The sequence below is a fragment of the Macaca mulatta genome, chromosome 16 (assembly GCF_049350105.2).
Source record: "Macaca mulatta isolate MMU2019108-1 chromosome 16, T2T-MMU8v2.0, whole genome shotgun sequence".
Classification (NCBI taxonomy): Eukaryota; Metazoa; Chordata; class Mammalia; order Primates; family Cercopithecidae; genus Macaca; species Macaca mulatta.
The window spans coordinates 92,484,616-92,509,780 of record NC_133421.1 but is presented as its reverse complement, the minus strand read 5'-3'; the positions used below and the strand labels follow the sequence as shown (position 1 = coordinate 92,509,780).

The 25,165-nt window shown below is 55.2% G+C and overlaps 2 protein-coding genes and 2 long non-coding RNA genes across 21 annotated transcripts in view; 1 reads left to right on the top strand and 3 right to left on the bottom strand.

Moving 5' to 3' along the window:
* RAB40B (RAB40B, member RAS oncogene family) overlaps window positions 1-25,165 on the top strand; it is a 300,307-nt gene that overhangs the window by 162,537 nt on the left and 112,605 nt on the right. The gene's annotated exons all lie outside the window — the stretch shown is intronic.
* Window positions 1-25,165, bottom strand: part of TBCD (tubulin folding cofactor D) — a 188,738-nt gene that overhangs the window by 146,425 nt on the left and 17,148 nt on the right. For all 18 annotated transcript variants that reach the window (XR_013407532.1, XR_013407530.1, XR_013407531.1 and 15 more), the window contains 2 exons: window positions 19,728-19,860; window positions 3,047-3,092 (listed from right to left, as the gene is read on the bottom strand). Coding sequence is in view for 12 of the 18 variants with exons in the window: in XM_077973415.1 (XP_077829541.1) it covers window positions 3,047-3,092; window positions 19,728-19,860 (179 nt within the window). In the remaining 6 variants the exon portion in view is untranslated. The remainder of the gene's footprint in view (window positions 1-3,046; window positions 3,093-19,727; window positions 19,861-25,165) is intronic.
* Window positions 630-2,561, bottom strand: LOC144336098 (uncharacterized). The gene is made up of 2 exons (XR_013407548.1): window positions 2,294-2,561; window positions 630-2,127 (listed from the first exon to the last, which is right to left on the bottom strand). It is a non-coding gene; the product is annotated as an uncharacterized LOC144336098 (long non-coding RNA).
* On the bottom strand, window positions 18,050-19,547 carry LOC144336092 (uncharacterized). The gene is made up of 3 exons (XR_013407542.1): window positions 19,370-19,547; window positions 18,510-19,274; window positions 18,050-18,372 (listed from the first exon to the last, which is right to left on the bottom strand). It is a non-coding gene; the product is annotated as an uncharacterized LOC144336092 (long non-coding RNA).

Sequence of the window (25,165 nt, the reverse complement as noted above, 5' to 3'; positions counted from 1 at the left end):
TGCGGCTGGGGAGAGCACACAGGCCATGGGCATGCTGTGGCTGGGGAGAACACACAGGCCATGGGCACACTGCGGCTGGGGAGAACACACAGGCCATGGGCACGCTGTGGCTGGGGAGAACACACAGGCCACAGGGCACACTGCGGCTAGGGAGAACACACAGGCCATGGGCACGCTGTGGCTGGGGAGAACACACAGGCCACAGGGCACACTGCGGCTGGGGAGAACACACAGGCCATGGGCACGCTGTGGCTGGGGAGAACACACAGGCCACAGGGCACACTGCGGCTAGGGAGAACACACAGGTTCCTGTGGCTTGCTCTGTTTTTCAGGGGGAATCACTCGGTGTCATGCAGCAACAACAATAGCAGGACAAGAGGCTGAGCCAAGGGGAGGCTCAAGGCAGCGCTGGGCACAGCAGGACAGGCAGAGCCTGCGAGCAGGAGACGCCCGGGAGGCTGTGGGGGCAAGCTGAGGCCAGGAGGACAACATTCCCGGGACAGACAAAGGCTGGGGTGGACGTGCATGGCGGCTTCAGAGATGGGCTGGAGGTGAAATGGACAAGACTGCAACCAGCTGACAAGGGAGAGGAGAAAAGCAGCTGAAGACAGAGCTGAGGGTTAGGTGAGGTGATGGAAGACAAGGAGATGGAGGAAGGGGCAGTGGGGTGGGGACAGGGCAGGGGGATGGGAGCTGGAGCTGCAGGACCCTGCGGGAAGCTCTGCCTGGAGGCTGGGAAATGACAGAAAGTGAACATTCACCAGTTTTAGGTGGGCGCCATGACCTCGGGCAGAGGTACTGTTTAACTCACAATGCTTGCCTATAAAACCAGGTCAGCTGTAAGAGCATCTGAGTCACTTCTCAGAAGGCTCCGACAGTGGGCAGGACAAGCGAGGGTGACAAGCACGACAGCCCAAGAGGGAGGAGGTCTGTGTTCACGTCACCAAGGACGCTCCTCCCGCCAGCAGGGCCTGGCACTGCTGCTGCGTTTTCAGGTGTGGTGAGGACATTAAGGGCCCCACCTTCCAGAGACATACATGGAAGCACACGCAGGTGAGATGGCACTGCGTGTCCCTCCTGCAAGGTGCAGGGATGAAACGGGCCGCACGTGAGAACTCGCACACTCCTGAGAGGGACACGGGGCGTATGCACCACTCTCTCTTCTTTATACATGTTTCAAATTTTCCATAATGAAAAACTTTGAAAAAAAGAAAGTTACTCAAATCTGATATTCAGTAGCTTCTAAAACACAAAGGCTCTAAGAAGTTTCTTTCTCCAGATGGCAAACCTCTGCATGGAGAGGAACACTGCCCTTATTTTCAGAAATCAAGGTTCAATCTAAAATTAACAGAATTGGGCCAGACGTGGCAGCTCATACCTTTAAGCCCAGCACTTTGGGAGGCCAAGGCAGGGCAGATCACTTGAGCCCAGGAGTTCAAGACCAGCCTGGACAACACGGCAAGACCCCACTGCTACAAAAAACACACAAATTAGTCGGGCATGGTAAAGCTCGCCTGTAGTCCCAGCCACTCAGGAGGCTGAGGTGGGACGATGGCTTCAGCACAGGAGGTCCAGGCTGCAGCAAGCTGTGTCATGCCACGGTACTCCAGCCTGGGAGACACAGTAAGACCCAGTCTCAAAAAGAATACATTAAGAGAATTAGGAAGAAGGCAAAAGAGGTGGTGGCTGTGGCTATCAGAGGAACATGGCTGCTACCGGGCCCCAAAAGCCAGGTCCAACCTCCGACCATAACACAGGCCTTGCCCAGACCTCCCTCACGAGGGAGGGAGCAGCAATCCCTCTTTATGAAAGGACTAGGAAAGTGACAAAAAGTCCAGTTATGACGCCTGTAATCTCAGCACTTTGGGAGGCCGAAGCAGGCAGATCACTAGGTCAGGAGTTCAAGACCAGCTTGGCCAACATGGTGAAACGCCATCTCTATTAAAAATACAAAAATTAGGCCGGGCGCAGTGGCTCATGTCTGTAATCCCAGAACTTTGGGAGTCTGAGGTGGGCGGATCACAAGGTCAGGAGATCGAGACCATCCTGGCTAACATGGTAAAACACGGTCTCTACTAAAAATGCAGAAAATTAGCAGGGTGTGGTATCAGGCGCCTGTAGTCCCAGCTACTCAGGAGGCTGAGGCAGGAGAATTGCTTGAACCCAGGAGGCGGAGGCTGCAGTGAGCCAAGATTGTGCCACTGCACTCCAGCCTGGGCAACAGAGAGAGACTCAGTCTCAAAAAAAAAAAAAAAAGGCCGGGCGCGGTGGCTCAAGCCTGTAATCCCAGCACTTTGGGAGGCCGAGGCGGGCGGATCACAAGGTCAGGAGATCGAGACCACAGTGAAACCCCGTCTCTACTAAAAATACAAAAAATTAGCCGGGCGCAGTGGCGGGCGCCTGTAGTCCCAGCTACTCAGGAGGCTGAGGCAGGAGAATGGCGGGAACCTGGGAGGCGGAGCTTGCAGTGAGCCAAGATCGCGCCACTGCACTCCAGCCTGGGCAACAGCGTGAGACTCCGTCTCAAAAAAAAAAAAAAAAAAAAAAAAAGGACAGTTACTAAAACCCACAACAAAAGAAAGAATGATAGACAGTGTCCGAACATAGCAACGTACAGTTCCTATTCCTATGAAGAAAACGTGAAGGAGAGACTCCTGACTGTATATGAGCAAACTCACATCACAAAGATACCTTCTCTTAAAAATAAACCTTACCGGCGGGCGCGGTGGCTCACGCCTGTAATCCCAGCACTTTGGGAGGCCGAGACGGGCGGATCACGAGGTCAGGAGATCGAGACCATCCTGGCTAACACGGTGAAACCCCGTCTCTACTAAAAAATATACAAAAACTAGCCGGGCGAGGTGGCGGGCGCCTGTACTCCCAGCTACTCGGGAGGCTGAGCCGGGAGAATGGCCTAAACCCAGGAGGCGGAGCTTGCAGTGAGCTGAGATCTGGCCACTGCACTCCAGCCTGGATGACAGAGGGAGACTCTGCCTCAAAAAAATAAAAATAAAAATAAATAAAAAAATAAAAAAATAAACCTTACCATAGGGCAAGCAGTCTTCACGTTTCCCATGTTTAAATATTTGTGCCTAAAAAAAAAAAAAAAAGTCTTTTAATGTTACAAATACAAGTTTAAAACACAAATTGTAAAAACAATTCATCACATCTTTCAGAATTTTTATTCTAAACACTCACCACCTAATAACAAAGAAAACGCTTTCTGTGCGTGGTAAGTAAGAGTCTAGTGAAATCATCTCCCAAAAGTTCATCTGAAAACAGGGATGCAATGGTAAGTCCAGTCCCCTCTTGGAGGCTGCAGCCTCTCCACCCCACCCTCATCGCGGCATCACAAAACACGTCCGGGTTTAAGTCCAGGGCCCTCCTAGCCTGGAAAAACAAGACATCTCAGTAGGTTTTTAAAAAGTATCTGTGTATAAATAAAGACACAAAGGAGTGAAGTTACAGCCAAACCGCCTCACACAGAGGCTTCCACCTGCATTCATGCTTCACCAACAAATGAGAAGGGCGACCGGTTCAGCCAGGGTCTCACACGCACACCTGGCAGCCGGGTCCCCACGACGCACACACACGGACGTCAACACCTGGAGTCCATCAGACCAAACAGGAATATCAGATTTTCTCTCCAACACTGGTTCTAGCCCTTCTGAATTCTCAACCTGAGGTTTTACCTTCTGCTTTAAAGTCTGGAGGACAAAACTGGTGATTCACATAAATATCCAAGCCCTGTAACCAAAGAAGCCTACAGCTGAGCCCTTCTAAGAAAAAGCGAATGAATTTCCTTTCCTTCAGAAAACAGAATCTCACAGGCAAGGTGAGAGCTGCATCTGTCTCAGACCATCTGCACCACACACCGCGCCACCCCTGCCTGGGTCCTCGCCGTCGCCCACCACACGGAAAAACCGCCCATCAGGGCTGCTCGGCCAAGGTGAAGGGGCTTTCACTAAATGCTGGCGTCTTTTACTTGCATTATTAACCCTGTAAACTGCCTGATCTCTTACTTAAGTGTAGAATAGAAACATCTTAAAAGGCGAGGGGACTCAGACTCTCTCCACGGAGCCCGCTGGGAGGCTCTCCTAAGCGCTGAGCGGAGCAGCAGCGAAGCCACGCAGACCACCAGTCACACCTGCGGAGCAGATCCCACACCTATGAGCAAAACGGAAAGCAGACAGCCAGGAAGACAACCAGGCACACCTGCGGAGCAGAGCAGGGTCTCTGCGTTCCGTTCCTGTCTGTAAAACGGGGCAGTGGTAGCACCCACCTCACCGAGCCACTCAGAATAACACATTCACCAAGGCGGTCAGAGACTTAGCCCCTCTCTTTTTAGGGAAATAGATAGTAACACGTTCCCTACCAAGTGAATGGAGATGATCCTTGTTTGCCCAAAACGAGTTCTCATTTCACTTTAAGAACTCTTCCCTATCTTTAGCTTGTGTGAAATACAAAATTGAAAGTTAAATTACTTCACACCAATCCAGATGTATCCAACTTAGTATGTGTTTTAACCCTAAGTCATTGGTTTACACAGCAAACACTTGCTGAGCAGAAACTGTAGGGCACAGGCGAGCTCCCCTCAACGGGAGGCAGGGTTCGGGGGCAGTCGCAGGGCACAGCACACACTCAAATTCCCTGGGAGGTGGGCTGACGGCCTGAAGCCCACCTAATGTGCAACAAGAAGCCTAACCATGCCTGGGGGATAAGAAGACAGGAAACTTCACAGGGAAGCTGTCACAGCGGCCAGCTGGCCACATCCGTGGGGAACAGAGTTTGCCAGATGGACAATCAAGGGTCCCTCACCCCCAACCTTGGTAGGCTTCCAACTGCCACAACCAACAGAGGCAGGCAGGAGCAATGCCAGTGACCTCCAATCTCAGGTCGGAAGCCCGGCACCCTCTTTCAGGCTCTCTCCAGACACCGCCCCTTGAGACACTCCCTCCGGGAAGCCGACTGCCACGCAGGAAGGGCCAGCTTCAGTCGAGGGCCTCCGCCGCACCCAGCCCTTCCAGGCACCTGCCATGTGGTCTTCTCAGCAGAGGCCCAGGCATCGAAGGGCAGTAACAAACCACCCCCTACACCCCACGCTGCGAGGCCACAGAGTCGGTCCACGCAAGAGTGCGGCTGTCACTGACACCACCAGCTGTGGGGTTCGTTGTTCCACAACAATAAACCTGGGAGCAGCCGAAATCTCGTCCTGTAGGCGAAGGGCACCCCCGCATCACCTGCAGCCGCGGCCATGTGACCCGACTCCAACGGCAGCGGGATGGAGAACGTGGGGATGAACGAGGAAGCGCTAAAACAACGAAGACCACTACAGAGGCTGCTGGAAAACCCCAGCAGGAAAGGCCAGAACCTAAACCAGAAGAGCAGCTGTGCAGCGATGCAGGATGAAGATCTGGGAAATAACTAACCGCTCTCAGCAACAGGCTACCATGTCCCCCGGTCTCCCTAAAACAACAGGCAAGCGTGTCCCCCGGTATCCCTCAACAACAGGCTGGCGTGTCCCCCAGTCTCTCTCGGCAACAGGCTGGCGTGTCCCCCGGTCTCTCTCAGCAACAGGCTGGCGTGTCCCCCGGTCTCCCTCAACAACAGGCTGGCGTGTCCCCCGGTCTCCCTCAACAACAGGCTAGCGTGTCCCCCGGTCTCCCTCAACAACAGGCTAGCGTGTCCCCCGGTCTCCCTCAACAACAGGCTAGCGTGTCCCCCGGTCTCCCTCAACAACAGGCTAGCGTGTCCCCCGGTCTCCCTCAACAACAGGCTAGTGTGTCCCCCGGTCTCCCTCAACAACAGGCTAGCGTGTCCCCCGGTCTCTCTCGGCAACAGGCTAGCGTGTCCCCCGGTCTCTCTCAACAATAGGTTACCATGTTCTCCGGTGTCTCTCAACAACGGGGTAACACGTCCCCCTGTGTCACTCGGCAACGGGCTAAGACGTCATCTGGTCTCTCTCACTAAATAAAAAGAATCCAAGACACTGGTGAATTCCTAGAGCGCCCTCACACATGAACATTCTTTAGTTACTAAATTCCTGCGAAGTGTAGTACAACATTCTCAACAGCAGACTAAGATACAAGTGGTGATGAGTTCTCGCAAAAGCAAGCAGCGTCTCTTGTAACTCGCCTGGACGCCCCACACCTGGAAAGGCCCAGCCCGGCTTCCGCTGTCCCCAGCCACACACAGGAGACAGCACCAAGGCCAGGGCCAGCCACCATCTGCAGTAAGGGAGAAACCATCACCCCATAAGCACCCCACACGTTTACAGGTCAAAGGTGATTTTTCTCCTCACTCTTCTCTCTCCCCTGGGGACAGTTTCCAGCTGAATTGCACAGGCAGCCTCCTAGGCAGTCAGCACACACAGAGAAAAGCCCCAAAAGTTACCCACTTTCCCAGGCATGGGCTCAGGTGGGCAAAAGGGACGACAGGAGGAACGAGTCAATGAAGACAGGGCTTTGTTTCCATTTATTTCTTTTTTTTTTTTTTTTTTTTTTTGAGACGGAGTCTCGCTCTGCCGCCCAGGCTGGAGTGCAGTGGCTGGATCTCAGCTCACTGCAAGCTCCGCCTCCCGGGTTCTCGCCATTCTCCTGCCTCAGCCTCCCGAGTAGCTGGGACTACAGGCGCCGCCACCTCGCCCGGCTAGTTTTTTGTATTTTTTAGTAGAGACGGGGTTTCACCGTGTTAGCCAGGATGGTCTCGATCTCCTGACCTCGTGATCCGCTCGTCTCGGCCTCCCAAAGTGCTGGGATTACAGGCTTGAGCCACAGCGCCCGGCCCATTTATTTCACTTAAAAGTGAGGCTGTCTTCGCCTGAGAAAGTGTGCAGCAGCCAGTGATCAGTGTGGCGGCGGCATGGGGAACCTGTCGGCAGGAGGACGCGGCCAGAGAGAGCGCATTCTAGTCATCAACGGTCTTTGAGTGCTCATGAGCTAGGCCATAAAACGGGGGGCACAGCCCACTTTCATGGAAGCATAATGGGAACCAACTTAAAACCACCTGCTGAAAAGCATATACTAGACAGAGGCAATTACACCAGGCATTAGAGAAAACCACCACGGCACAGTAAACGAGGAATGACCGCCAGGTCTGTTTTTGTTGTTCTAGAAACCAGCACAGCACAAGGTGCAAACAAAAGGAGTTTCTCAGCAATCATCCTTACCCACCCCACCTTTCCATGGCTACCCACCCAAGCTGGCTTCTCTGCAACGTGCGAGCCAGCTTCCCCTCCCCGGGGCATGTTCTCCAAGCCCAGTAAATCACAGGCTGTCGAGCTACTCAGGAGCAAGCTCGCCCGCTGCCAAGCAGGAGATGCTGGTTTGAGGCTCCCTTCAGGCACCGCCAAATCTAGGCCAAGAAAAGCAGCTCCACCCGAGGGAGGCCCTGGGAGAAGGGCCCCACACCACAGCAGCTCAGGTTTGGCTCTCGCTGGTAACACAGGCTTCTGAGAAGCTGTGAGGGCCGGCCGGCACCAAGGCAGAGGCCGAGACCACGCTAGCTCCACGCCAGCAGGTCACCCTGTGGCCCCACGTAACCGTGCCGACTCCGCAGACGAGGAGGGCGAGGCTGCTCCCCTTTCTGCCATCCGGAGTCCTGCCTCCACACCAAGAAACAGTATCCTGGGAAACAACCAGCTGCATCCGTGCCCCCACAGGCTCAGCACACGGAGGGCAGCCACGTCCAAAGCCACTCTTGGGCACGCCACACCGAGGGCCACAGGACAGACACGGAAGAGGATCTTCAACACCAAAACAACCCTTTCCAGGCTGGCATCCCTTGAGAGCACAGCCCCAGGTCCGTGCCTGCGCTGCAGTAAGCCCACCAGGGCCAGGCCTTTCCTGGAGGGCAGTGAAACCCACGCCGGGCTGCACCTCGCAGCACGTACAAGGCTTCACGGAGGAACCGGTACGCTCGAGGCTCCCCTCAGCAGCAGCGCAGGAAAGAAGCCTTCCCACCACACCACTGCTGGAGCCCAGAAAAATCCCAACTCCCAGCGCATCTGCTGGCCTGCCAAAACCAAAGCGAGGGGCACCTCAGAGAGCCCCCACCACCACCCCAAGAAAGAACAGTGGTTGCCCTAGACGGGAGAGCACTCGGAAACAAGAGAGCCTGTCCTGACGGTGGGGCCAGGTGGCGCAGGTGGGGCCAGGCCAGACCACCGCCGCCCCCAGGAGCAAGCACAATGCATCCCCCTCAGGACCACCATACATTCAGAGGAAAAAAGGCATTGACAAGTGAAAATTTTAATTGCTGAATTAGTAAATGACTGATTAGAATCAGAACCCCAGAGTGAAAAAATAACTGTTTCTGACAAAATATATTTCTGGCAAATTATAAAGAATTTTAAGAAAACAAACATCAAAATGAAAACTAATTTCAGGCAGGTGTGGTGACTCATGCCTAGAATTCTAGTGCTGTGGGAGGCCGAGGCAGGAGGGCTGTTTGAGCCCAAGAGTTCGAGACCAAGAGTTCGAGACCAGCCTGGACAACATGGCGAGACCTCATCTCTACAAAAACTACAAAAATTAGCCGGGCGTGGTGGCGTGCACAGGTAATCCCAGCCACTCACGAGGCTGAGATGGGAGGATGACTTGAGCCTGGGAGGTGCAGGTTGCACTGAGCCGCAATCGTGCCACTGCCACCAAAAAACAAAGGTAATTTCACACAGAAATGCTTCAATGATCGAAATAGTCACATCTAGCTTTTATCTTTCAAGAACAAGGTGTTATTTTTCACCTAACCTTGGACTGTAAGGTAAACACTAATCGCCTTCGCTCGCAGGTGGGGACCACACAAGGCCCAGCTCCACACCCCAGTACCAACCTGGCAGCCCCTGACCTCAGTCCATGTCCTCATCTGTAAACCAAGGCAACACAGCCCTCAAAGAGAGCTTGGAACACAAGACGATTGTGGTTCCTACATCTGTCATTCACAGGCATCATCCTCCACCTCATTTATCAATCTGTTCATGACAGTGTATCGCACTATAGTCCTACATCATAGAACATTCTGGTCAATGAGGAACCACATGATGATAGTGGGCCCCATAAAATGATTTTACATATGTATGTGTATTTACATGTATATATATGAGTATATATATGTGTGTGTGTATATATATAATTTTTTTTTTTTTGGAGACGAAGTCTCACTCTGTCGCCCAGGCTAGAGTGCAGTGACACAATCTTGGCTCACTGAAACCTCCGCCTCCCGGGTTCAAGCAATTCTCCTGCCTTGGCTTCCCAAGTTGCTGGGACTACAGGTGCCCGCCACCACGCCCAGCTAATTTTTGTATTTTTAGTAGAGATGGGGTTTCCCCATGTTGGCTAGGATGGTCTCGATCTCCTGACCTCGTGATTCACCCACCTCGGCCTCCCAAAGTGCTGGGATTGCAGGCGTGAGCCACCGCGCCCAGCTGATAGTGTATTTTTACTGTACCTTTTCTATGCTTAGATGTGCAAACACCACTGTTACAGTTCCCTGCAGTATTCAGCAGAGTCAGGTGCTGTACGAGTTTGCAGCCTGGGAGCAGCAGGGCCACACCACACGGCCTGTGTGTGCAGCAGGCCACACCACCGAGCCTGGGTGTGCAGCAGGCCACACCACCGAGCCTGGGAGTGCAGCAGGCCACACCACCGAGCCTGGGAGTGCAGCAGGCCACACCACTGAGCCTGGGAGTGCAGCAGGCCACACCACCGAGCCTGGGAGTGCAGCAGGCCACACCACCGAGCCTGGGTGTGCAGCAGGCCACACCATCTATTTTAAGTGCACGCTACGGTGTTCGCACAATGACACTGCCCAACGATGCAGTTCTCAGGACTAACTCCCACTGTTAGGGGACACATGACTATTTCATGACTCACTCAGCGTTTTAAAATGCTCTCAGCAGCCCACGTAGTGACCTCACAGCCGTAAACAGACAGCAGCATTACAGTATTCCAGTTTAAACAATCCGCCATCACCGAGCCTTCTGATTGCTATTCCAAGCTCATTCTGCACAGCCCAGCTTTGCATGACAGTGACTGCGCTCACGTTCAGGTGTGTGTGACACCTCCGGGGTGCACCCCTCACCCAAAGGCAACAGTTTCCACAGGAGAGAGGAGCAGGGAGCCCACGCACCTCCCAAGGCCGAACAAAAGCTCGCAAAAGCCCTTTATTAATCGTGAACCACCAGAGGTAAGACGCTAGAAAAGAGGTTAATGATCCATGGCCAGGCACAGTGGCTCACGCTTGTAATCCCAGCACTTTGGGAGGCTGAGGCAGGCGGATCACTTGAGGTCAGGAGTTTGAGACCAGCCTGACCAACATGGCAAAACCCCGTCTCTACTAAAAATACAATAAGCTGGGTGTGGTGGCGGCACCTGTGATCCCAGCTACTTGGGAGGCTGAGGCAGGAGAATCGCTTGAACCCCAGAGGCAGAGGTTGCAGTGAGCCAATATTGTGCCACTACACTCCAGCCTGGATGACAAAGCAAGACTCTGTCTCAAAAAAAAAAAAAAAAAAAAAAAAAAATTCCCTGTTAATTTAAGAATTTCAAACACAGGAAACCTACAAGATCTAAAAGGATTAGAATCAATTTCTAGGGCCTAGCATGGTGGCTCACACCTGTAATCTTAGCACTTTGGGAGCCCAAGATGGGTGGGTCGCCAGAGGTCAGGAGTCCGAGACCAGCCTGGCCAACATAGTGAAACCCCATCTCCACTAAAAATACAAAAGTAGCCAGGCATAATGGCACGCACCTGTAGTCCCAGCTATTCAGGAGGCTGAGGCACGAGAATTGCTTGTACCCAGGAGGCAGAGGTTGCAGTGAGCCAAGATCGTGCCACTGCACGCCAGCCCAGGTGACAGAGACTCTGTCTCATAAAGAAAAAAAGAATGAACTTCTAACAGCAGCAAAAACGCAGTCACACACAGCAATCTCCACAATATCAAAAGAAAACCTGTGAGCAGGAAAGATGAAGAAAAGGGAAAGGGAAGATTAGCCTTACAGACAGAACCCAATTTTAGAAGTCTAGTCCCTCCCAAATATAGTTCTGTTATCACTATTTATGCTTTTACATAAAATTAACCATTTCTCAATTAACCAAAAAACATGCATCATGCATCTCCCATTTGCCCAACGTACTGATACATAAAAGATGCAAGAGACAGCCGGGCACAGTGGCTCACGCCTGTAATCCCAGCACTTTGGGAGGCCGAGGCAGGCAGATTACGAGGTCAGGAGATCAAGATCATCCTGGCTAACACAGTGAAACCCCATCTCTACTAAAATACAAAAAAAATTAGCCGGGCCTGGTGGCGGGCGCCCGTAGTCCCAGCTACTTGGGAGAATGAGGCAGGAGAATGATGTGAACCCGGGAGGTGGAGCATGCAGTGAGCCGAGATGGCACCACTGCACTCCAGCCTGGGGGACAGAGCGAGACTCCGTCTCAAAAAAAAAAAAAAAAAAAAAGATGCAAGAGACACAGTTCCCGCCACAGAAAGCCTGAAAACAAACCAGACAAAATACAATTATATGTAGCTCCCAAGCCACCAAGCAGCCCACGGGCTCAGCGGCAGCAGAAGAGACCACGAAAAGCAGTGGCTTTGCAGGGACCTGAAGGGTCGCTGGCCTGGGAAGCGGGGGGCTAAGGCTCCAGCGTCTCAAGTCAGAGAGGGGTCTGAGGTTCTCTGCAGTGCAGGTGGGGGTGGCACAGCTCTGAGCCCAGCAGGAGGAGGAAGATCCACCAACCAAGAGGCCAGGGGATGTGGCTATCCCCTATGGACCCCGTGTGGAAGAGAAAAAAGGAGACACATAAAGGCAAGGAAGGAAGAACGGGCAGAGACAAGGACAAGGCTGTGCTGATGCCACATCTCCCGGATGGCGCTGCTGACATACGCTGGGAGCAGCAGGGTGCACAGGGGTCCCATGGGCTGGCCACCTGAGCAGCTCTGCCAGGGCATAAACAAAGCATGAGGACGGAGAGCATGGCTGAGAGCCGCCTGCCGCCTGGGGAGCCCACGGAGGCTTGCGAGCCAAGCAAAGACACCAGGACACACGGCGGGGCTGGGGAGCCCCAGGCATGGGCCACAGCCTGAGCCCTACTGTTTCTGAGGCCAAGATGAGGCCACCCTTTACCCAGGCCACAGGCTTCCGAGGCCACCCTTTACCCAGGCCACAGGACAGCAGGTGTGCTGCCAGCATCAAGGGCACAGAGGCAGCATGGGACGGAGCCTGGCACTCTATGAATAGAAGGCTCACACCCTCTACCAGCACCTTCACTGCAGCCGACGGCCACAGGAGAGGCAGGAGGGTAGTCGGGGAGCCCAGCGCCTCCAGAGGGAACATTTCAGAGGGAAATGGCTCCCATCTGGACCAGGCGGCAGAGCAGTGCAGACTCAGGATGACATAAAGCATAGAGCCACGTGCTGGGACGAGGACCCCCAGGACAGGCTGGCGGCACAGCCACGTGAGAACAGATGAGCAATGAACCAGGAAAGAGACATGTTAGAGCCACATCTACACAGACGGGCGTGAGCAGACAGCGGGAGGAATACGGTGTCCCAGGGATGAGCCCGGCTCCTGGGCCACATGCATGGACAGCAGCACAGAAGCTCCCGTTTGTTGCTGGGCTCCCGAGTAAACAGGCCGAGAGGGGAAAGTGATGGTCCAACAAGTGTGACCTGGGACTTGCGGGTTCTGAAGCGTCACACGTGTACCCAACAGGTCCACAGGAGGAGGGCTCGAGAGCCAAGGACAGAAATCAGGAAATAAAGGTCAAGGGTGAATCAGAGCTGAGATATCAATAGCCAGGGCCAAAGCCTGAGGGACATCTGCCTTAGAGGGAAGGTGCCTCTAAGGTGACTGCGTGGGCAGTCAGGCATCGCGGGCCTGTGAGCCGGGTGAGGGCGGGGCGGGTGAGGGCGGGGCAGGTGAGGGGCAGGGGCACCCCATCCTGCACAGAGGCCACAGGCCAGGATGACTGGGGCACGGGTGAGGGCGGGGCAGGAGAGGGGGCAGGGGCACCCCATCCTGCACAGAGGCCACAGGCCACGATGACTGGGGCACGGGTGAGGGCGGGGCAGGTGAGGGGCAGGGGCACCCCATCCTGCACAGAGGCCACAGGCCAGGATGACTGGGTCATGGGCCACTGACACCCAGCTCTAGCCCACTCAGCACCAGCCCAGCCTGGCGCACCATCCAGCTCTCTGCCTGTCTGTTCCTCACTAAGAACTGAGGGGGGTAAGGCTGGTGGCCCACCCAGCCCCCTCCCCGTCTAGCACATGACCCCGCGCCAGGCTGCCTGTGAGAGCAGGTCGCGCCACCTCGGCAGGGATGGGCCAGGGCTGACAGGAACAAAGGCGTGCGGCTCACCACGCAGGTTTCTGAGACTCACACCACTGTGCCCGCCCCACATAAAATGCTGAGCGATGCGAAACAAGTGTCAGCTGCTGCTCCAGGTCTTTACTTAACGCCACGAGGAAACTGAACCAGTGTGGCCTGGGGCACCTCGTTTCACCCCAACGCTACAGGAGCAAGATCTCTGGAAAGTACCCACATTCAGACAGCTCCTGCCCCATTGCCTCCATCCAAAACCTTGCCCCAAGAGAGCACTACAACTAAAAAGGGCCACGTGGTCATCTTCCTCTGGCCTGAATGGAACAGTAGGGTGCTGTTCTCCAAATCTGAAAAGAAATCACAGCCTAAATGAGAAACGTTTTAGATAATCAGCTGTCTTCTTTCACCTTCAAAGACTGTGACTGTGCTAATTAGCCTCACCCCAACCTCCCAGTGAGAGGCCTGCCCCTTCCCTCCCAGGTGGGGCGGGCGTTGGTGCTCACCCTTGCCTCGGGTCACAGGAGAGCCGGAGTCAGCAAAGGGCCTCAGCAGAGCTCACAGCGGCTCGAGCCCCGGTCCCGGCCCACGCACTCTGGGCCACAACCACTCCTACTCGGAGACCTGACTGCTTTTATTAACTATAAAAAAGCAGAGTGGCTTCAGTGCCTCTCTTCACAAGTGCCCGGCAGGAGCTGGGGGTGAGGCTGACGGTGCCAGTGTTCTCTGGCTTTCTTGGTTTTTAATGCTGTTGTTTGTGACTATTTTATCCTTTAACAAGAGTTGTGCTTTTGTCAATGATAAAAATAAAAAGAAACTGCACTGCGAAGGGGACACTCGAGCCTAACAGCCGATAAGGGGAAGAGTATCCTATTACCACTTCCATTGTCAACAGCCCCGACTCACAGTCCGAGTCCCCTGCCCTGCCGCCGCCTCCCAGCCATTGTGAGAACACACAGGGAGAAACCCACGCCATACAGTCAACACTCTTCCAATCAAAGAGCGCACAACCAAGAGAGCACAACTATCAATCAGCAAGCGGAGTCACACATGCAAATGACAGCCATTTTCCTTTTTGTCAATTTTTTTTTTAGATGGAGTCTTGCTCTGTCGCCCAGGCTGGAGGGCAGTGGCGCGATCTTGGCTCACTGTAACCTCTGCCTCCCGGGTTCAAGCGATTCTCCCAGCCTCCCAAGTAGCTGAGATTACAGGCGCGCCCCACCACCAGCCCAACTAATATTTTATATTTTTAGTAGAGACAGGGTTTCACCACGTTGGCCAGGCTGGTATCAAACTCCTGGCCTAAAGTGATCCACCTGCCTCGGCCTCCCAAAGTGCTGGGATTACAGGCATGAGCCACCGCACCCAGCCCATTTTCCATTTTTAATGTGTTTTTCTCCTTCCTTGAATTTCCTCAAGTTGCATTAATCTTAATGCTTAAAGTGGGACTAACCCAAAGGGTGTTTTTAGAGCTGGAGTACAGGGGCCTTCCAGGGAAGTTACATTGCCAAACACTAGCTTCCCTCCCACAGGAGCTAAAAACCCTCACTGCAAGGGAGCTATGCTTCGAGGGAAATGAAGATCAGATCCTGGTTTCGATGGTACTTGTTGAGAGTTCACCTGTTTCGCCCACAGTAATGAACAGGTGGATGACAATGAAGCCAAGTGCATCAAAGGAAACAGATGAAACCCTAAGCAGAATTCGCCTGCGAGTTTCATCATGCACGGCGGGCACCCGGCCTCTGCCTGCAGCTCTGCCAAGCCCAGGGTGAAACCTCCCGCCCGCTCAGCACCCAGCACGACTTCCTCCTGCTGGGGCCACCCGGATCAGACCAAACGGACCCTTCAAAGAGAGAGAAGGAAACAACACGCATGGCTCTGGAAAGACTCGAGATTCTCCAGCAGCCGCCCAGGGCTTCAGACGCTCTGGAAGGGACACGCCGGCCCCAGGAGCTGCCAGAAGCCCAGCCCTGCCAGGCGTTGCTTCACGGCAGTTTCATTCATCCCCTTCCCAGGGATTTCAGCCGGCTGCGTCAGACAATTACTCACTCTCGCTGAGGGCAAATCTCTGCATAGCTGTGAGGTGCTGGTGCCAAACTGCCTGGGTGCTCTGCACCAAACAGCAGGGACAGCACGCCTCACTCTGTGCCAGCACATGCTGGGGGTGACAGAAGGCTCGGCTTCCTACGCCTTTGAGAAAACCTTTTCACACCTTGGGAGGAAGGGGAAAAACGAACTTCTCTCCACCTCAACGTGGAACTTGGAGATGTCAAAGTAAAAAGCCCTTCCCCACTCCTGGCTGGCTTGATTTTGCTACAGGAATTCCACCTGTCCCAGCAGCTGGCAGGGGAAAGGGGCAGCGAGCTGGCCCGCCCATCCGCCCTTTGGGTATTCCACATCCAGGCTGTGCACCACGCACCTCCCACCTTGGGATGGAGGAACAGAAAACTTGGGAACAATCTAGAGAAAACCAGCAAGGTCATCAAAAAAAAAAAAAAAAAGTAAAGAACCGAACCCGCAGACAAAGAAGCTGCAGAACTAGACACACGTGGCCACATGACCTTCCCAAGCCGAGAGGGACTCGGAGCCCTGTGCCCAGGGAACACCGCCAGGATGCACCGTGGAGCCCTCCAAGGCAGCCTGAACGCAGTGGCCCACAGCCCCTCACCAGGAGGCTGCCTCTCCCACAGCCAGCCTGGCCAGGAGCTGGTGTGCCTCAACTGCCTACAAGTCCCTGGGCAGCCACAGCTGGCTCCAGCCCCAAGGCTGGGGTATCCTGCTGACCCAACAACATGGGGTGGGGAGGGGAGAGAAGGGGAGGCTCCCAGGCCAGGCTGATGAGAGCTGCAGGAGACCCCCAGAAGCCCGTCAAGAGTGCAGATTCTCGACTGGACAAAGGTGGTCTCAGACACTGACCGGACAGAGATCAAATGTGCCTCCCCTCCCAAAGCAGCACCCACGCTCGGGGCAGGGCTAACAGCCTTCCCTGCAGAGCCACTGGAAACAACAGCACTAGTCACATCCTGTTAGACCTCCCGTGTGCTCTCCTGACCTGAGACGTTTTCCCCACAGCACCGAGTTTTATTAGGGATTTCATTAAGGTTCAATTTCTAGGGATGAGGAAATCCTAGTTAGAGGGCAGAGAAGCCCAGGAAGCCTCCTCAGATCTTGTGAGCCACAGGTTCTTTGGTGGGATCGCCACGGTTCCAGGTGCAGATTATTGTAAAGACACAGCTTTGGCCCCACGGGCTGGCAGGCTGGGTACTTCTTCCCACCCAGAACATGATCAGGAAGCCTGTGAAGCTGAAGAGCTGCTTACACGACAGTCCAAGAAACAGGTGCGGGGGACGTATCCACATGGATCCTGACACACATGTAGGTGCCAACATTGTCAGTTCGCCGGTCCAACCTCAGGCCAGGTGGTCCCAGTCACAGCATGGACCCCCTCTCACTGCGATGGTTGGGGTCCAGTGGTCTTAGTCACAGCATGGACCACCTCCCGCTGCAATGGGTCAGGTCCAGTGGTCTTAGTCACACAGCAGGGACCCCCTCCCGCTGTGATGGTTGGGGTCCAGTGGTCTTAGTCACACGGCAGGGACCCCCTCCCGCTGCGATGGTTGGGGTCCAGTGGTCCCAGTCACACAGCAGGGACCCCCTCCCGCTGCGACGGGTCAGAGAGCTGCGGCAGGTACCACACCCCATGCTACCAGCCAGGTAAGGCTCACGGTCTTCCACACGCATGTCATACTTCTTGGTGCTGGCGGCCCGTTCTTCTGGGGTCTTAGGGCCCTGAGAGCACGTCCTTGGTCATGTGGGAGGCTGTCCATGCACCCAGCATCACAATATGAGGGTGAAGCTACCGGAATCCCAGGAACCCCCCGCTGGCCACTGCCATCTTCCCCTTCTTCACGTTTCCTCAGTGGGACTCAAGGCAAAAAAATGAAGAATCCAACTGCACCTAAATTTCAAATTAACCATGTGTATCCACCACCTTTACCAGAATTGCCTAAAACATAAATGCACATTCCCTGAGGATCCATGGACCAACGTGGGCACATCTGAGACCAGCATCCTCCCTGCCCTACCCCTCCACCCCCGTACCCTCCAAGGCCAGCCTCAGCCTGCCCTGATCTCCACGACAGCAATGAACCCTCTTTAGACATTGAGGACACTGCCCCAGCGTGGCCAGAATGAGGGGCACCTGGGGACGCAGATGGCACATCTGTACCTGCAACGCCCAAAAATGCCTGGCACGAGCAGGTCCTCTATTTCATCAGCACGGCAGGTACGCCACCAGAAAAATCTTAAAGACTTCAGAAAGATGGAAACATTCCAAATTTTGCTTAAAATTTTATTAAAACCTAGTGCTATGTACCCAAGGTACTGAAAGCATTAAGTTGTGTTTGTTTTGTTTTTTCTCCTGGCAGTCTTGCTCTGTCGCCCAGGCTGGTGGCATGATCTCGGCTCACTCAATCTCTGCCTCCCAGGTTCAAGCAATTCTCCTGCATCAACCTCCAGAGTAGCTGGGATTACAGGCCCGCACCACCATGCCCGGCTATTTTTTGTATTTTTAGTAGAGATGGGGTTTCACCATGTTGGCCAGGCTGGTCTCGAACTCCTGACCTCAAGTAATCTGCCTGCCTCAGCCTCCCAAAGTGCTGGGATTACAGGCGTGAGCCACCACACCCAGCCTGAAAGCATTAAGTTTAAAGAAAAACTTGCACATGAAAGTTGTTAACGGTATAATTTGTAACAGCAGAAAATACCCATACACTGGCACATGATTAAGGAATAAAGGGAACGATGCACTGACAGCACCTCAACACGGATGAACCTTGGACACGTCGGGCTCAGCGAAGGCCAGACGCAGAAGGCCGTGCAGTGTACGACTCTGGCAAGGTAAGATGTCCACAACCAGCAAGTCCACAGGGACAGAACATGGATCCACGGCTACGGGGGCTGGGGAGGGTGAGGGAGGGACTGCTTGGTACGATCACAGTTTCTTCCAGGGTGATGACAGTGTCCTGAAGTGCACAGCTTTGTGAATATACTAAGAAGTACAGAATTATTTCCCTTAGAAGGATGAACTACTTGTGGTATGTGAATTATATCTTAACTTCCGAAAACTGCTGAATCTGTCACATTCATGTGGAGGTTGACGGGAGGCCTGAAGAAAACAGACATCACCTGGGCAGAGCACAGGCTCCGGGAAACACGTCTGCAGTTTTCTCTCACACGTCTGAAACCTTCTCCTCATCTGAAGGGCTGCCCTCCTGAAGACCATGGCAGCATGACCGGGAAGCAGCAGACATTGAGGACACTTCCCAATTCCCCCTCAAGAAACATACGCCCCCACCCCAGGTTATCACTCCCATGGCCCCCACCCTTCACCCAGCTGACGGCCTCCCGCTCCCCGGCAGAACCTGCCACGGCCAGGATGACGCCGCGGACAGGAGGACGCCACCACGAGGTGGCACTCGTCATCTGCCCTAAAATGCACTCCAAAGTGTCCTTCTAGGCATGAAGGCTCAGGCCTGTAATCCCAGCACTTTGGGAGAATCACAAAGGCAGGAGGATCACTTGAGGCCAGGAGTTTAAGACTACCCTGGCCTACATAGCCAGACCCTGTCTCTATAAAAAATATATTTTAAACAAGAAGAACGAAGTGCCCTGCTCCTCAGAGGGACCACAGGCTCCACAGCGTGAGACAAGGATGAGAAGTGAGGACCTGCTGTAATGAAAGAGAGAGGAAGGTGCTGAACCCATCGCACCAACGGCCACAGCAGGTGCTGGCTCCCCCTCCAGAAGGCTGACCCAAAAGAGGCTTCGCCCTCTTCTGAGACTTGATCTTTCCTCCTCGTTAGCACAAGAAAAGGTAACACAAGAGACAGCCGGAGCGAAAGGGAGGGAAAGGGTTGGCAAAGGGCTGCAGCCAGGGCACCAACCAGACACCTGCAGACAGAGGGCAGGGTCTGTATCCAAACGAAGCAGTCAGGAACATCCAACCCAAGCCCAGTGCAAAGGAACAGCATCAAGTTTCAACTCACCCACCTCGTTTTATTAGAGCTCATTCAACCTCTGCACTTGACACAGGAACTAAGCAGGAGACCAGGTGCGGAGAAGCCTACCGCGGGGAGCCCCAGCTGCGTGGCACCACTGCCCTCTGCTGGCGACGGGTGGGGCTCCAGGCCCATCCACCAGCACCAACGCACAAACCAGCCGGGCCTGAGGCAGGACCCACAGCAGTGGGAGAAGGAAACTGCCCCTTAAGACCCTGGCCCGGTTACATCAATCCCACGGGGTTCCACTGGCATCAATACGGAACCACAGGTAACATCATTCTGTGGTCCCCATGTAAGGTGTCATTTCCCTGCTACCTCCACAGCCCCTGCGGGCAGCACTTACCAGGGCCTGCAGCATCCCGTCCATGGTGATGACCCCCTGGAGGGTCTGGAAGGAGGAACTAGCCAGGTTGCACAGGCTCCAGTCCAGGAACTCAGCCATCTTGCTCCGCTTGACATCAGGACGTGTGATAAATCTGCCAAAAGGAAATAAAAACACAAGCTGCAGCTCAGCCAAGGCCTCAGCACTGAGACCTCGCCCACGCCTCACCAGCCCACCCCACACACACCCCCTCCTTACACCCTCCCACCTCACGCACCTTACAGCAAGACACCAGCTCTGTACTGAGTCCCGTCCTCCTCCAGCTAGTTCCTCCTCTCTCCAACCCTAGAAACCAAGTCACTACCCTGACCAGGGCCCTCAGCAGCTGGTTCTCCACCACAACCTCTCAGGTTGCACCCAGGCCTACTGCCCATCCCCTCCCACCTGCCCCCACCATCCCCCCCAGTTTTACCTGTCCCCATTACCGCCAGGGAGCCCCTTCCCACTTTTCAGCCCCTCCCTCCTCCCTGGACCCAACTCTGCATCCCTTAACCTCAGGACATCGTGCCCATGTGCAAGGCTTGGCCCCAAGCCCCTTCGACCTCCCTCCCCCGCACCTGCCATGGGTCATGTGCACAGGCCTGTTTCCACAACCAGCCACTCGTGTAGCCCCATGAAAGTCTTCCCAGCTGGACTCGGCCTCATGTTCCAGGGACTGCTCACACTCCCCACCCCTCTTGCAGCCTGGCCTCAGCAGAGGGCATCCTGAGCACACAGAGCTCCCAAACCAAAACCCCAAGTCCTCCTTTTTTTTTTTTTTTTTTTTTTTTTTTGAGATGGAGTCTCGTGTTGTCACCCAGGCTGGAGTGCAGTGACATGATCTCGGCTCAATGCAACCTCTGCCTCCTGGGTTCAAGCAATTCTCCTGCCTAGCCTCCCAAGTAGCTGGGACTACAGGCGCCCACCACCATGCCCAGCTAATTAGCCCGAATCCTCCTTATTTCTCCACCAGCGGTTCACAGACCAGGCCCCCAGCTCTGCCTCCATGATTGAGACTGGCACTGCCACTCAGAGAACAGACAAGGCTCTTCCCTCCCACAGCTGACACTCTGGAAAGAAATGGCAAACAGCTGGGGACTTTCAAAGTGCAAAGAAATGTCACGAAGGAAATGGGGGGAGGGCACGCCCTGGTTAGAGAGAAGACGGGAAGCCAGAGAGCTCAACGAGGGGCGCTAAAAACCTGGTAGGAAAGTGCTGCTGCCCAGGGAAGCTGGAGAGCCAGGGCCCAGGGCAGAAGGGAGCCAAGGGAACTCAAGAAATGCAAAGACAATGTGGTCGGAAGCAGGGCAGCCGAGTGGGAGAGGTGCTGGGGGCAGGACCAAGCCTGCCCGCCTCCTCTTCAGGCCAAGCCAGCAGGTCTGACTGGCATCTTGGCCACATCTTTACGGGGGGAGAGGGAAGGAGACGGCAGTGATGCCAGGAGGGAGGCACGACGCGCTCCCTCAACAGCGACGGGGCCACTTCCCAGAAGGGACACTTGGGCGGGCCAGGAGACGGAGGAGCCACCATGCCTGCCATTCCTGCCTTTCATAATCAGAAAAATAGCTATCTGAAAAATGCGCTGGGCGCAGTGGCTCACGCCTGTAATCCCAGCACTTTGAGAGGCTGAGGCGGGTGGATCACGAGGTCAGGAGTTCAAGACCAGCCTGGTCAACATGGTGAAACCCTGTCTCTACTAAAAATACAAAAATTAGCTGGGTGTGGTGACAGGTGCATATAATCCCAGCTACCCGGGAGGCTGAGGCAGGAGAATCGCTTGAACCCGGGAGGTGGAGGTTGCAGTGAGCCGAGATCATGCCACTGCACTCCAGCCTGGGCAAAAAGAGCAAAATTCCGTATCAAAAAAAAAAAAAAGAAGTAATCTATAAGAATAAAGGGGCCGGGCGCGGTGGCTCAAGCCTGTAATCCCAGCACTTTGGGAGGCCGAGACGGGCGGATCACGAGGTCAGGAGATCGAGACCATCCTGGCGAACACGGTGAAACCCCGTCTCTACTAAAAAATACAAAAAACTAGCCGGGCGAGGTGGCGGGCGCCTGTAGTCCCAGCTACTCCGAAGGCTGAGGCAGGAGAATGGCGTAAACCCGGGGGGCGGAGCTTGCAGTGAGCTAAGATCCGGCCACTGCCCTCCAGCCTGGGCGACAGAGCGAGACTCCATCTCAACAAAAAAAAAAAAAAAAAAAAAAAAAAAGAATAAAGGCATATGTTTTTTTTTTTCTTTTCTTTCTTTTTTTTTTTTTTGAGGCGGAGTCTCGCTCTGTCGCCCAGGCTGGAGTGCAGTGGCCGGATCTCAGCTCACTGCAAGCTCCGCCTCCCGGGTTCACGCCATTCTCCGGCCTCAGCCTCCCGAGTAGCTGGGACTACAGGCGCTGCCACCTCGCCCGGCTATTTTTTGTATTTCTTAGTAGAGACGGGGTTTCACCGTGTTAGCCAGGATGGTCTCGATCTCCTGACCTCGTGATCCGCCCATCTCGGCCTCCCAAAGTGCTGGGATTACAGGCTTGAGCCACCGCGCCCGGCCTATTAAAGGGTTTCTAAAGCAGCACTCAATCTGCATGTTCTATCAACAATGTAACACCAAGAGTCACCTACAAGGCTATGGATGTTGGCAAGCTCGGTTCGTCAAGGGAGACGGGCGCAGCTGTACAGCCGCCAGTGCTACAGGGAGAAGCATCCAATCCTGAGAGCAGAGTGGGCGAGAGCAGGCTGCTCCTCCCTGGAGAGCAGAAAACGAACTCGCACCACAGACAAACGCCGGCACAGGACCCCTCGCAGCCCTGGCCTGACTTGTAACAATCCCCACACCAAAAAGGGGTCTGAGAAGTACAGGAAACTCAGAACCTGCGGTGAGTCTGGGAGGTGTCCAGGAACCAGCCAAGCAACTGTTAAGAGCTCTTCCACTGACGGCATCCGCCATTCTCAAACACTGCGAATCGGTGTGCGAGACCAAGGGGGAAAAAGGCTCCAAGGCACCGACGCCCGGGCACCCCCTCTCCCGGACCCCAGGCTCACGGGTTCTGCGCTGAAACTGGCTCGGCCGAGAAGCACCTGCTCATCCCGCACTAGGTGGCGCTGCGGTGTCTCGCCAGGAGTCCGCCCGGATCCGGAGCCAGACGCTGCCTCCCCGGCCCACAGCACGTGTCCTGCAGGACCCCACGGAGGGAGCAGGCACCCAGACGCTGCCTCCCCGGCCCACAGCACGTCTCCCGGAGGACCCCACGGAGGGAGCAGGCACCCAGACGCTGCCTCCCCGGCCCACAGCACGTGTCCTGCAGGACCCCACGGAGGGAGCAGGCACCCAGACGCTGCCTCCCCGGCCCACAGCACGTCTCCCGGAGGACCCCACGGAGGGAGCAGGCACCCAGACGCTGCCTCCCCGGCCCACAGCACGTCTCCCGGAGGACCCCACGGAGGGAGCAGGCACCCAGACGCTGCCTCCCCGGCCCACAGCACGTGTCCTGCAGGACCCCACGGAGGGAGCAGGCACCCAGACGCTGCCTCCCCGGCCCACAGCACGTGTCCTGCAGGACCCCACGGAGGGAGCAGGCACCCAGACGCTGCCTCCCCGGCCCACAGCACGTCTCCCGGAGGACCCCACGGAGGGAGCAGGCACCCAGACGCTGCCTCCCCGGCCCACAGCACATGTCCTGCAGGACCCCACGGAGGGAGCAGGCACCCAGACGCTGCCTCCCCGGCCCACAGCACGTGTCCCGGAGGACCCCACGGAGGGAGCAGGCACCCAGACGCTGCCTCCCCGGCCCACAGCACGTGTCCTGCAGGACCCCACGGAGGGAGCAGGCACCCAGACGCTGCCTCCCCGGCCCACAGCACGTGTCCTGCAGGACCCCACGGAGGGAGCAGGCACCCAGACGCTGCCTCCCCGGCCCACAGCACGTGTCCTGCAGGACCCCACGGAGGGAGCAGGCACCCAGACGCTGCCTCCCCGGCCCACAGCACGTCTCCCGGAGGACCCCACGGAGGGAGCAGGCACCCAGACGCTGCCTCCCCGGCCCACAGCACGTCTCCCGGAGGACCCCACGGAGGGAGCAGGCACCCAGACGCTGCCTCCCCGGCCCACAGCACGTGTCCTGCAGGACCCCACGGAGGGAGCAGGCACCCAGACGCTGCCTCCCCGGCCCACAGCACGTCTCCCGGAGGACCCTACGGAGGGAGCAGGCACCCAGACGCTGCCTCCCCGGCCCACAGGCACGGCACTCCACAGAGCCACATTCCGCAAAAATCTACCCAACCCTCAGTACTGCTGCTAAGAAAAATAAGAATAAAAGCAGGTAACTAGTTTCCATTAAACGAAGTTGGCAAACATTCTTAAGGTTTGACCCAGCTAGTAAATATGGGGAAAGAACTTTCAACTTCTTCAGCCTCTCCAGTAATTGCATTCAGACCCTGAAAATGTTCATTCCACTTGTGGAAACTCATCCCTAGAAATCATTCAGAATGGTACACAATTTTACGTGGACTATTCGCAACAGAGTTTTAATACCAAATTGGGAGGGCAGCAGTCTAAATGTCCCACAGCAACAGACAGGGGCCATCACACCCCCACGGGATGAAAGCACTCAAGGGTTTCATTTTGTACTTCATACTCTATTATCTAAATACACACAGATTACTTTTATAATTAGACGATCATCTTTTTATGTCCTTGACAAGGCAGGAAGCAGCCTCTGCCCTCTCGGGAGGGGCCTCACCTGCTCCAGGGGACTCAGGTTCCTTCCTCAGCTCCAGGCTGTCACAAACCCCTCATCCAGTGCCTCCAACTGCCCCAGAAAGGAAGCTTCTCTCCTCCCACTTCTCTGAGAAAGAAGCTGTGCAAGTTGCAGCTACACAGCCAAGTGAAGGTGACACTGCATGGGGCACTGACCATATTCCCAACCACAACCACTGAAAGGTTTTATGACCAGCTTTAGACTTTCACCATTGCAGAGGGGGAAAACGTCAACTGTTCTGACTTAGTAAACTACATACATACTTAAAATCACATGTCATGTAAAATACTGATTTAGAAATACTGCTTTCTTCCTTTTTGCATCTCATGAAACAGGTTCGCTCAGTCTACACACACATCCTTGGTATCTTTCCAACACCGCAGGCCTGCTGTGCTCAACAGAGAAAACCGCCTTCCCCTGTCTGCTGCATACGGGGGCGCAGTGAACACAGGACGCCGGAGATTTTCATCCCCAGTCACAATGGCCCACTACCACCCATCATCTCCACGGGAGATGGCACAAGCTGTTTCTTGTAACTGCCACCCCATCCCTGTGGGGAGGCCGCACCCCAGGGATGACGCCACGCCTCTTCTAGACCTGCACTCCTGTCGATGGGCCTGTCAGGTGACCCCCACCGGCACCCCAGACCACCACTGAGGGTGGTCATTTCAGGG